Source organism: Perissodus microlepis, chromosome 3 (assembly GCF_051167445.1).
Source record: "Perissodus microlepis isolate ML-2025 ecotype Zambia chromosome 3, ASM5116744v1, whole genome shotgun sequence".
Taxonomy (NCBI): domain Eukaryota; kingdom Metazoa; phylum Chordata; class Actinopteri; order Cichliformes; family Cichlidae; genus Perissodus; species Perissodus microlepis.
In genome coordinates, this window is record NC_140463.1 from 49,790,082 (window position 1) to 49,801,963 (window position 11,882).

An 11,882-nucleotide genomic window follows, 5' to 3' on the forward strand; every position below is an offset into this window, starting at 1 on the left:
AGCCACAGCAAGGACCACGAAATTGCGTTGGAATGAGCGCTGTGCCAAGGGGGCTTTCCAGAGGCCAACAGAGGAGATTGTGGACGACAGATGGGCACCTGAAGGATGAGGGGAGCGTGCCAAGCTCCATCGACAGCGCAGGGGGAGTTCGAGGATGACATCATGATTCTGTGAAAGCACAGGAACCAGAAGCTATGGTGGTGATGACAGCAGTTTCCTATGGACATCACCTAATGCTGTGTCACTGTACTATGCATACGATGACACTCTGAAGACTGCTGGGATCATAACAGCAGTAAGAAAATTGGACCCAGCACCCTTTCCACAGAGGGGTTTTTCTGCAGAGGATGGACAGTAGAAGAGTCATAAGTATCCCCCTCGCAGGACGAAGGCCTGAAGTGAGGTGATGGGGGTTGGTAGAGGCCATGAAACTAGAGTGCTGAAGAGGTCTGCAGCTTTCACGATAGCTGAGACCCATGTTGACAAACAACAAACTCAACTGGTATGTTTGAATTTCTATTCTACATACATTTGGACTCTGGTCCTATGGACAGTGATGGAAACAACTGGAAGAGACATTCATGACGCCCTGCCGAACTAAAACCACTCTGCACAGATGATGGGTGATCACCGCAGAGCTGGGATGTTTTTGAAAATGTTACTTTCTTATTTTATCTATTAAATTAACAATTCATTTGTTTGTTCGTAGGATGCAGTTTACCATTGAATGAGAAATATGATAACTGCTACTACATTTGTCAAACTGTGTGTGTTTACAGTAATTTAGGGTGATTTGACATATGCTGAGTATAAAAATGTTTGCATTGACACTGTCAGACATGAGGTGATCATAACTGGGGACTTTTCTAGCATAACTGCCAAAAGGGGGGAATTGTTGGATTTGTATTGTTGATTATCATTTATGCTTAGAAATATCTACTTATATAGGCTTAGAGTTTTATCATTAGTTGTAGATTGATAGAGGTTTGATCCTTAGTAGTCTGCAGAGACGTTGTGTGCATTCCAGAGTGCTCTGGCATTAAGACCCACACTCTGGGAGCATGGGAAGAGGTCGTACCTTGTCTTATTGTTTTATGGTAGGATAAATGTATCTATATCTGATTTAGGCTAAGTGCCTTTTGTTTAGATGAACTGCTGGACTTCCAGACCAGCAGGTTTAGGGAAGTCATTATGGGGTCATACTCTGACCCCACACACACACACACACACACACGCACAGGCAAGGTACTCTTTGTTTGTATGTAGACGTCATATGTTAATGAACGTCATATGTATATTCATGTAACCTCAATAAAAGAGCAGTGTTACGGAGGAGCGGACGAGAGCAACTGGGGTCAAGCGAAGGAACGGCGTTTGTCCGGTTCTCTCCCGTGCACGAGCAACATAAAGAACATTGCCTACTCATGTCGTGCTTTGCTATGTAATTAAATTGTCCTTAACGTTCCAGCGAATAGGTTTATGCTACAAACCTATCACTGAGGTTAACTACACAACCCCTCGCCACCTCCTTATACACAGGAGTGAGTACAAAAGGGTTCGTACGCACGCATCAGCAGGCCGTCCTTCTGCTCGACACTGTTAGCTGAAAGATGATCAGATCATCCTCTGTCCTGTATTTAAGGCTGAGAGTCTTTGTCCAGTCTCTTTTCCACAGCTACTGTCCACAGCACTGATCCACCTACAGCACAGCCCCAGTCAGTTGTTTTATGATTTACATTGTGCACGTTTCCCTTCCAGTGAGCTTACAAAACCTCTGACAGGAGAAGTCAGGCATGTGTTTCCCCCACCTCCCCTTTTAGGCAGTAATAAAATAGAAAACAAACAATCAAACAGGCTAAAGCTAGAGCACAAGCAAAGACAGCACCGGTGACTAAGTTCTCCCATACTGGACGTACGCTACCACGTGGGCTCAAACAGCAGCACATCAGCTCAGTTTACATACTGTTGACATCTTCATCAGAGGATCAGCAGGGAGCGCTGCTGAGCTGCAGTCGTCTCCACCAGAGTGACGGAGCAGGAATCACAAACAGCACAAACCCACCGTGTTGTTTCCACCCTGTTCAGGAGATCTGAGCCCCCATCCCTTTTTTTCATGTTGCAGCTCTGCACTGCAGGCCCTGAACGCCTCCTGGTTACCCTCAGTGTGCTTAGAGTTTAATTTACAACCGACGAGCTCACAGATCATCTGCAGGCAGGTGAACGAACCCTTAATGTGAGGGTAATAGCAGAGCTGAACTGAGGTCAGAAATAGTCAGGAACGGTGTCAACACAGTGAAGTCAGGTGTTTGGGAATTTGTCTGATTATCAGTTTGGGGGGGGTCGGTGTTAAATAACAAAGGCGGTGTAGGATGGAGAGTGGAGGAGGGAGGGAGCAGTGATGATATGGAGGAAGGTGATTGGTTAAGCAGCAGGAAGGAGCTCATGCTGGAGTCTGAGTTTTTACTGTTGGCCTTTTTCTGCTTTTTCTTTATTGTTGTCTGACGGGGGCCCGTCTACGCTTGAGTGATGCAGATGTGATATCACACTCACACAGCGACAGCAGCTCCTACACACACACACACACACACACACACACACACACACACATGTGCCAGACATAAGGGGGTCAGACAGGAGCAGCATCAGTCTCTGCTGTTTTGTTAATAACGTAGAAAAATAATTTTTTACAATCAAGCTACATCGACGGACGCTTTACCTCACGTACCCTAAAATGAAAAAGTAGTGACAGTAAGATGGAGGCTGCACATGACACCATGACTGAGTTCACAGCTGTTGCTTTAATTCTAACGTTTAAGACTATTGGCATCGACTCCGTTTTAATAAATGAGTGCTGGGAGGCGTCGTTTGACTTCAGGAGCTCCTGCGATGCTCTTACTCTGCTGGAGAAAACCAAAAACCAAAAGTAGCAAACATGGAGCGATATGACTCGTTTAGATTTTGGGAAACGTGCATCGACAGGGACAGTGTCCTTTTCCCCGCGTCTTTAAAAATAATTCATGCATAGATCCCCCACTGAGAAAACCCTTTTATATACTTTCTCCTTTGTACACATTTTATATAGAACTATATATAATATCATTTCTCTATATCTATATTTTCAGAAAAATTCTTTCCACACAATAAAGAACAACAATTAAACAAATGCTTCAAACAAAACAACAAAAAAAGAGAAGATGAAAGAAAGAAAATCACGACTGAGGGCCAGTTTGGCACTTTGTCATGAGAACATGACAGAACTCTGTTAGTTGACGGTAAATAGCGATACTCTGTTTTTCTTTCGTTTTTCTTCTCCCTCGATGAGAAATGAAACACAGCAGTACTTACTTGGCACCTAAAAATGCTGGTCGAATGAAAGATATCAGTGTTTTCATAGTTATATGTTTAGTGTACGCCTCCCCCCTCCAAACTGCTCAGCAGATCGGGAATTTTTAGAGAAGAGCAGGAGGGAGGCGTGTCAAATGAGAGGAAGAGAGCAGTAATAAAACACGGATGTAGAAAAGAGAAGCATAATGTGCACATAACACACAGGAGATGGAAAAAAGATGACGCCAACGTAAAAAAAGAGAAAACAGCGAGGAGCGAGAGAGCATTCGTCCCTTTGACAAATGTTGGAGGTCTTGAGCCTGGAAACAGCAGACCGTCTTTGAAAACAGTATCTTTGAAAGATCTGAGTCACCCACCCCAAACTGCTCATCTGCTGCTGTACACTTCAGTTGCACCTCCACATGCCACCAGTGGAGGGAGCTGCCAAGTTTTACAGCAGATGACGCAGCAGGTGTAGTTGCTTTAGGAGAAAGAAGAGAATAAGAGGACAGAACGAAGGCCCACGTCTAGAGGTCTCCCTTCCAGAGCGGTAGCAGAGCCAGTGTTCCTGGTCCCTAGGTGGCGCTGTGTCGGGCCTGTCCCTACTATACCCTGGTGGTGGAGTGGGGGTGGGGCAGGGTGTTGTTGTGGCCGGTGGAGGGGAATGTGTTGAAGGCCTGAAGAGGCTGCATGCTGGTGATGGTGCTGGGGATCATGGTGATGGTGTTTGGCGTCATCAGCGGCACGTCGTCGGGGGCGCGGCGCAGCGCCAGGGTGTAGTCGGGAGGGCAGGTGGGCCGCAGGATGTCATGGGGTCGCAGGGGCTCCATGTCGTGGTGAGCGTCGTGCTCCGAGTGCTTCATCTGCAGGGACATGATCTTCTCCTCCTGGCTGTGAGCCAGGTCGTTGGCGGGGCCGCCCCGCTGAGGGGACAGCCGGTGCCGGCGCATCTTGTGCCACTTGTCACGCTTGTAGTAAAGGGCGGCGAAGGCCAGGATGTTGAGGAAGAGGAGCGACGCTCCAACTGCAACTGTCACGCTCAGTTCGGTGGAGTAGTCGCGGGTGTCTCCGGGAAAGAGGTCCTGGGGCGGGCGCTCTGAGCCCTTGGGCTCAGGATCTGATGGGAAGGTAGGGTAAGGATGACGAGTGGTTCGAGGAACATTGTTCCTGGGCCTCATGGTGCCGGGGTCACGGCCTGCGGGGGAGCGCGTAGTGGTAGGAAAGAGCACGTCGTGCAGGCTGTGAAGATGAGGGACTAATTCCAGCCAAAAGGCCACTTTGTTAGCTCTGTAGTTGTCTCTGACACAAGGTTTCAAACCGATGTGAAGGTACTGCTTGTCCTTCGAGTTGAACTTGGTCCAGATGACCTCCTCGAAGCGGTTGGGCTTGGTATGAATGAACTTGGTGTCCTGAGGGACGGGCAGGTTGGGGTCCCTGGTGGAGCATAAAGGTTAAACGTTTCAGTTCAAAGTTATATTCAGTCTCCATTATAAGTAACATGTGGCATCAATACACTGAATACAGACAGGGGGCCCATTCTCTGTGCAACCTTTAAACTATCTAAGACCAACCGGCTGCTCTGGGATCTGGATGCTTTTGGTGAACCAGTATGTTCAATTCTTCAAAGCCACATGGGAATTAAACTGGCAACCTAGATTCAAGTATTCAAGATGACTAGAAGGCTATCAGACAACATACAATAACGTGTACAGCTTACACTACTATGACATGAGGCCTACCCAGTCTTTGTGAAGTTAGTCCAGTAAGTCATGACCACAGCGCTCAGCATCACATCGTTCTTGGAGAAGTTGCACGGGAACAGGTCCGTGGCACCGATCATCGGTACGCCGAACACGTAAGGTATCTCGTCTCCGTGCGCAGCGTCGGCCCACTCGGGCCGCGTCTCGGTCTGGCAGTGGTGGTAGAACGTGTAAAAGTAAACTGGGGACTGAAACTCAGCATGGAGTTTGGCAGTGGCCACAGCTGGTGCCACCCACTGGTGATCTGTAAACAGGGCCAACAGAGTCTTCCGCTGCATGTCGCCGTTGTCCCTGTCCGCCCAGTCTGTGTACATGAACTTAATGGTCTCCCTCAGGATGTCTTTGCCTGGTGAAGAAGCACAGGAGGGGACAAAAGGAGGGGGAAGAAAGATAAAAGTGAAAAACTGCTAAGAGTAAAGTAACAGCAGTGCAAGACATTTTTTAAGAGATCGGTCTGATCAAAAGATATGAAACCAAAGTAAATGTTGGTGAGATGAACCAAGAGCCAGGAAGCGAGTGAGAAATCTAGAGAGGAAAAAAAACCTCTTTCAGATAACAGAACGAGTGACAGGCAGCAGAGAGGAAGCATGACTGCATTATCCAAACATGTCTGTACTGTGACTGTGGTCCAGCTGTGAGGGGTTCGCAGGCCGATCTGTCAGAAACACCGACACTGAGATTGGGAGCCGACTACCTGGGGGATGATAGCATTACTGCCCACAGAGCCTCAAAGGTTAAGACACGCCGTGATGTGGATGAGTGGCTCTCTTTAGCACGCTTGTCTTGTTTGATGCACTTCACTGGGCTCACATTTTACTGATTCCATTCTTTACTCGCATGTTTTAAACGCTTAAAGCACTTTCACAGGTTTTTATATTCTTATGAAAATTCATGTGAACTCAAGCTGTCAGAATTGTAATGTAAGCTTTGATAATTGTCCACATTTGTCATTTTGACGATTATCCGTTTATTTTAATGAATACAGCAAACAGAAAAAAACTAACAAATCAACAAACGCGGCTCCTAATAAGACAAAACCTGATGATGCTGCAAAATGCAGTTAAGTGAGAGAAGGCTGTAAAATGGAATAACTGAAAAAGTGGCAGTGTACAGAGGTGGCGTCCTCACCCTCTGGGTAGCCGTAGAGCCACAGATCTATTTTATTCAGTTTTCCTTTTTCTCTTCACCATAAAACATGTGACATGTTGTCATGCACTTCACAAAAGAAGTTTGTTCTGACGTATTCAGAGTTGTGTATCTAGGTACAGGATTCACTCGCACATCAAAACAGGAAACTCAGTGTTTTAGAGTCTCCACTCAACACACAACAAACTCCAACACATCTCATTCACTCGTGCTAGAATTCAGTCACCTTTCATTAATCTAAGAACGATCAACTAATTTGCATATCAGCTATTAACCCACTAAGATGACAGGACAACAGAGATGCATGTTCAAAATGTTATCACAAAAATAGAATTTCCCTCATACAGTAAATCACTTGTGCTGCATCAATCAAGCAGGAAGCATCTCCCAATTTACTATATCAACGACTAAATTTATTGTCTGATCACTGGTTGGTCAAACCAGAATCTTTTTTTTCCCCACAAAAGTTAAACTGTTGTCCTGCAACCTAGAGAGTAAATTTTTTGCACTGGATAAATTCAGCATTTGATAACAAGTGTCTGTTAAATTGACACTATTTTAACACTGATGAGAGATAACAAGCTGATTTTCATTGCATGTGTGTTTGTGTTATTAGGCAGGTTTAATGCATGTCTGTGGAGCTGCATATCCAGCAGAGCATGTTCTTAAAGCTGCCTTTCCTACACACTTCTCTGCTATTATTTAATCATTTTGTAACTGATGTGCTATGAGTCCACTGGTCTTTGCATCACACTAAGTGACTTGGACAAGATGATAAACAGACTCACATGCTTAAGATGTTGTCTAATCTTCATGAGCTCTCTTGTGTTTGTGTTAGTAGGGTTAATGCATGTTCTGCTTGTGTGTGTGATTTTGTATATGTATCTTCTTTGCAGTGTTTCAGACTCCTTCTCAATTTTCCAACTTAAGCAGTCAGTTTTGTTTTTCCCAGGTTTGCTAACCCAAATTTTGATTTCCCATATTAAACAACAAAATTCCTATGTGTTCTCACCACTCCTCTCACTCTGTTGTCCTCTCCCACTTCAACAGTCCAATAGCAGGCAGTTCTCCTTCAGCTTCGTCCTGTGTTCCACTGTCTCTTCTTGCCATTTTACTCCAAAGGTGGCAAATGTCAAACTCCAACAGTCTCCTCAGTTCTCCTCAAACGTTCTTGTCACATGCACAGTGAAGTTGCAGCTTGTTGGAAACACAGTGCCATTCATCCAATCAGGCAGGATGATGGGTTTGCTCTTCTTCTCTGATGCAGTTTGTCCACACTGCTGCTGCTTGCTGGGACTCTTTGCTCAGGACTTTGCTGCTGTCTCTTTATCTGCCATGTTATTGCTCTTTGGAGCTGCATTACTTGTCTTCAGGGAGGAGTGAGAGCTCGCTTGTGAGTTTGAGGGACACATGGAGCTGTAAATAAGTCAGCCAGAAACTTGGCCTGAATGTTTCCAATGATGTTAAACTATAACTTTCTTCCGACCGCTGCATGTGGAAAATTGATTCAGGTCTGCTTTTCACCTGAAAGTGACAAACTAAGACATTTTCATTATTATTATCACTGCTTAATCAACACACATCTCTCTCTCTCTGTTTTTTGAACTCTCCTTTCTTTAAAGCAGAAAATGAGATTGTAGTTGTTCTTGGCTGATGAACACAAAACCTTTTTTCCTATGATTATTTTTCATCTACAAAGTAAATTTTGTCTCTATTTCACTTTTTTTTTTCTTTACAATAGCTGGTGACCTGCAGAATCACCGCTCTCACAATCAGGCAATTACTTTTACACAGCGCACAAAGACACTGTGACGTCAGACACATTCACACTCACTTTTTCATCTGCGTAAATAAATCATATGGCTGACGATATGTGCCATGGTGATCCATAAATGTGATCACAAGTTTATTTAATTATTTTTCAACCCAACAAAACAAATAAACAAGAACATGATGCTGATGCTATGAACACTCCACACACATGAGTCAAGATACAGGAAAGCTACTCATGGAAACGCTGCACACTCCAGTTATCACAGTTATCATAGTTCTGTTTCCCTCTCTTTGATAAGTTCTCAGCCAGCTCTCGATCTGATAATGTGTAGCTTGCTCATCAGCTCAGAAGAGACCGCAACGCAACCTCACACAGTGGTTGCGTTCTTTGCCCACAGTGGCAAAGACTTGCACTTTCATATTCAATTCAGCTTCTCCATCATGTAGTTTTCAGCTGTTTCATACAGGGTTCAGCATATTAGTTTTCACAGGCGTGCTCTATATCTCAACAATGGCTCATATTAGGATGACAGTTTTACCAAACAGGTCAAGTGCCTCTATACACATCATTAGGTTAAATATTTACCTATATCACTTCACCTCATATGTCATTGTACTGAATTTGAGCAACCCTAAGCTTAATGCAGATTGCTTTTAACAATTATCCACCTCAATTAAATCTATGGTCTGGAGCACAGGCTGTTGTCGATCAGGGCAAGCTAAGGAATAAACATTTTGTGTCAGTAAGGGGTGGGGGAAAGCCATTCACTAGAGCATATCTTAAGTGCTGCTGATGTGGGCTGGCCTTCTCCACACGCTCTTCAAGGCTGGTGTGTTTTCTGAAAACTTCTAACATTTGAATCTCTTCCATTTATAAGCCTGCGATTAACCGTACGGCTCAGGTCTGCGTGAAACCCGCGCGACCGTGCTCGCGTGAACCCGCGCAGCGAAGGAGCCGTCGCTCGCTTTTATTTAAATACTTTGCGCTGCCAGGAGCAAAGTCCAGCATAAACGTCTGTCACCCTCTGACGCACTCTTGGTTGCTTAGGAACCCATGATAACAACAACAGCCGGTGTCACAGACCACGTGTTCTGCTCCACACCCACTCACACAAACACACTCCAACACAACAACAACACAAAATAGGCCTATTGTCCAGCACAATCTGGACCCCGCGGAACTTCTCAACCAAAAAAGTTCGAACTGCGCAACTCTGCGACTTCATGCTTCTGTACAAAAAACCCCACTGAGCGGCTTTGTACATCGCCCCACTAAGACGGCGAATTTTAGCCCCACTAAGTGGCCACGGACAACGCCCCACTGAGCGGCAAAGACGTACAGTTATAGAGTTGGACTCTAAACTTACTCGGTGTTGCTTAGCGTGTAGTATCAGCCTCGGATCCCGCCGATCGTCATTCATCGAGGAGGGAAGACAGACAGTTAATCCACAGGAACTTCCTGGCTGACGTCAGTCTTTCAGTGTGTCTCTTCTCCCCTCGGTGAATGTCGACTCCAGGGTTCCGGCATCGAAGGACCAATTAATGATAGGTTTGTAGGTTGAACCTATTCGCTGGAACGTTGAAGACAATATAATTACACAGCAAGCAAGACACGAAGTAGGCAAAGTTCTTCATGTTTCTCGTGCACGGGAGAGAACCGGACAAACGCCGTTCCTTCGCTTGACCCCAGTTGCTCTCGTCCGCTCCCCCGTAACACTGCTCTTTTATTGAGGTTACATGAATATGCATAGGTTCATTAACATACGATGTCTACATACAAACAAAGAGTACCTTGCCTGTGTGTGTGTGTGTGTGTGTGTGTGTGTGTGGTCAGAGTGTGACCCCATAAATGACTTCCCTAAACCTGCTGGTCTGGAAGTCCAACAGTTCATCTAAACAAAAGGCACTTAGCCTAAAACAGATATAGCCACGTTTATCCTTGCAGACTATCAAGGATCAAACCTCTACCAATCTACAACTAATTATAAAACTCTAAGCATATATAAGTAGATATTTCTAAGCATAAATGACAATCAACAATACAAAACCTAACACCCCCGACCGGGACAGCCTGCAGCCCCAGAGAGGCGAAGGGGGGTGGGGGGCATGATGCCAATGACATCATGCCCCCCGAGACAACAGCTGGTGTCAGCTCAACCCCTCCCAAGAACCCTCAATGTCTACGGAGTGCAGGAGTAGAGTGCAAATGGCCAGAAGCAGCAGGTATAAGTGGCTGAATCTGTGATGATGTCGTGAAGCAATCAATACAGAGGGTATACTGGCGCCTACAGCGAGCAGGATAGTGCGCTTTAACTGTGGTATAGGCACAAATAAAATAAGCACAAACAATCAAACATATATTTAAAAAAAACTGTGGTACAGGAAAGAGGAACTTCAAATAACACAGGGATATGATCAGAGAACACTGCATCACAAGTTGAGAAAAGAACATAAATGAAGATCAAGTGTGTGTCCGCCTTTATGTGTGGAATGAGACACAAGGTTAAACGTGTCCGTGATGTTTACAAAGTCCTTTGCCACCAGTGTTGGTCAAGTTACTTGAAAAAAGTAATCAGTAACTAATTACTGATTACTGATTACTTGCCCAAAAAAGTAATCCTGTTACTTTACTGATTACTTATTTTCAAAAGTAATTAATTACTTAGTTACTTTGTTACTTAGTTACTTTTTAAAAACACGATTTACAACCTGAATAGGTGATAAAGTGATAGATCTTTCAGCCCAATTCTACTTTTTCTACATAATCCATCATACAAAATGTAATCAAATGGAAAAGTCTCTTTTTTTTTAAACTTGTTTTATCAGTTTTAATCTTTTAACTTTATGCATCAAGCAAAAATTTAATTATATGCAACATTCTCTGACTTGAAGAAATTAGTTTAACATTTAAACCTATTTTCTGCACATTCCAGCACATAAAATAAAATATTTTTTGTGTTTACACTCAGTCTTTCAAATAGATGCAAGTAAAACACAGCAGAAAATAAATAAAATCAAAGACTCAGCGGTCCTGTTGCTCTATTTTCACCTGTAAAGCAGGAGTGGGGTAGGCGGAGGTTTACCCTGGTGCAGGTGTGCCGCAGCAGTCAGTGGTCCAGTGGTCAGTTTCTCTGTGAGTTTCCTATTACGTCGTTGCGCACTCGGAGCTTGTTTAGGGGTTTTTTTCGCTGTAAAAATAAGTTTTCTTCCCACGCACAATGGACGCTAATGTTTTTGTCACTTTTTATGGAATCAAACTCAAAGTAAGGTCAGTACTTCCAAGCGTTAAACACTGCACGCTCATACTCTCTCCCGCACTCGATATATGATCCATGGTTGATCTGCACACAGCTGTTGCCACGAACGTCGCACTCGCTTACGTCACTGTCATGAGACATTCTCGCAAAAAATCACGGTTTTAGTAACGCAGCAACGCAGCGTTCCTACGGGAAAGTAACGGTAATCTACTTACCGTTTTTGCAATAGTAATCCCTTACTTTACTCGTTACCTGAAAAAAGTAATCAGATTACAGTAACGCGTTACTTGTAACGCGTTACTTGTAACGCGTTACTGCCCATCTCTGTTTGCCACTGACTTATTAATAGAACGTGAACATTAAAATCCCTAACAACGAGGACACCATCATATAAAGCATAATGTCAGTCAAGAAACCATAAAAGTCAGTCCATCCATCAATAAACACAGACAAACAGGTACACACAGACGCAAACATGCATTGCCACCCTCATGCACACATATAGAAATACTCAGCACTTGTCCAAAATGTAAACACACAGAAATGAACACTGTACACATGCACACACTCTCCAAACATACTTTATACCCCCACAGACACCACAGCAACAACATAGATAACT

The 11,882-nt window shown here is 44.4% G+C and overlaps 1 protein-coding gene across 1 annotated transcript; it reads right to left on the minus strand.

The window, feature by feature from the left end:
• Positions 1-2,840: 2,840 nt before the first annotated feature.
• Positions 2,841-5,194, minus strand: LOC146391762 (neuroligin-4, X-linked-like). Its single transcript, XM_084917116.1, has 2 exons — positions 5,064-5,194; positions 2,841-4,758 (listed from the first exon to the last, which is right to left on the minus strand). The coding sequence occupies exons 1-2, from the start codon at positions 5,162-5,164 to the stop codon at positions 3,930-3,932; spliced, it is 930 nt and encodes a 309-aa protein (XP_084773242.1). The 5' UTR covers positions 5,165-5,194; the 3' UTR covers positions 2,841-3,929.
• Positions 5,195-11,882: the final 6,688 nt, after the last annotated feature.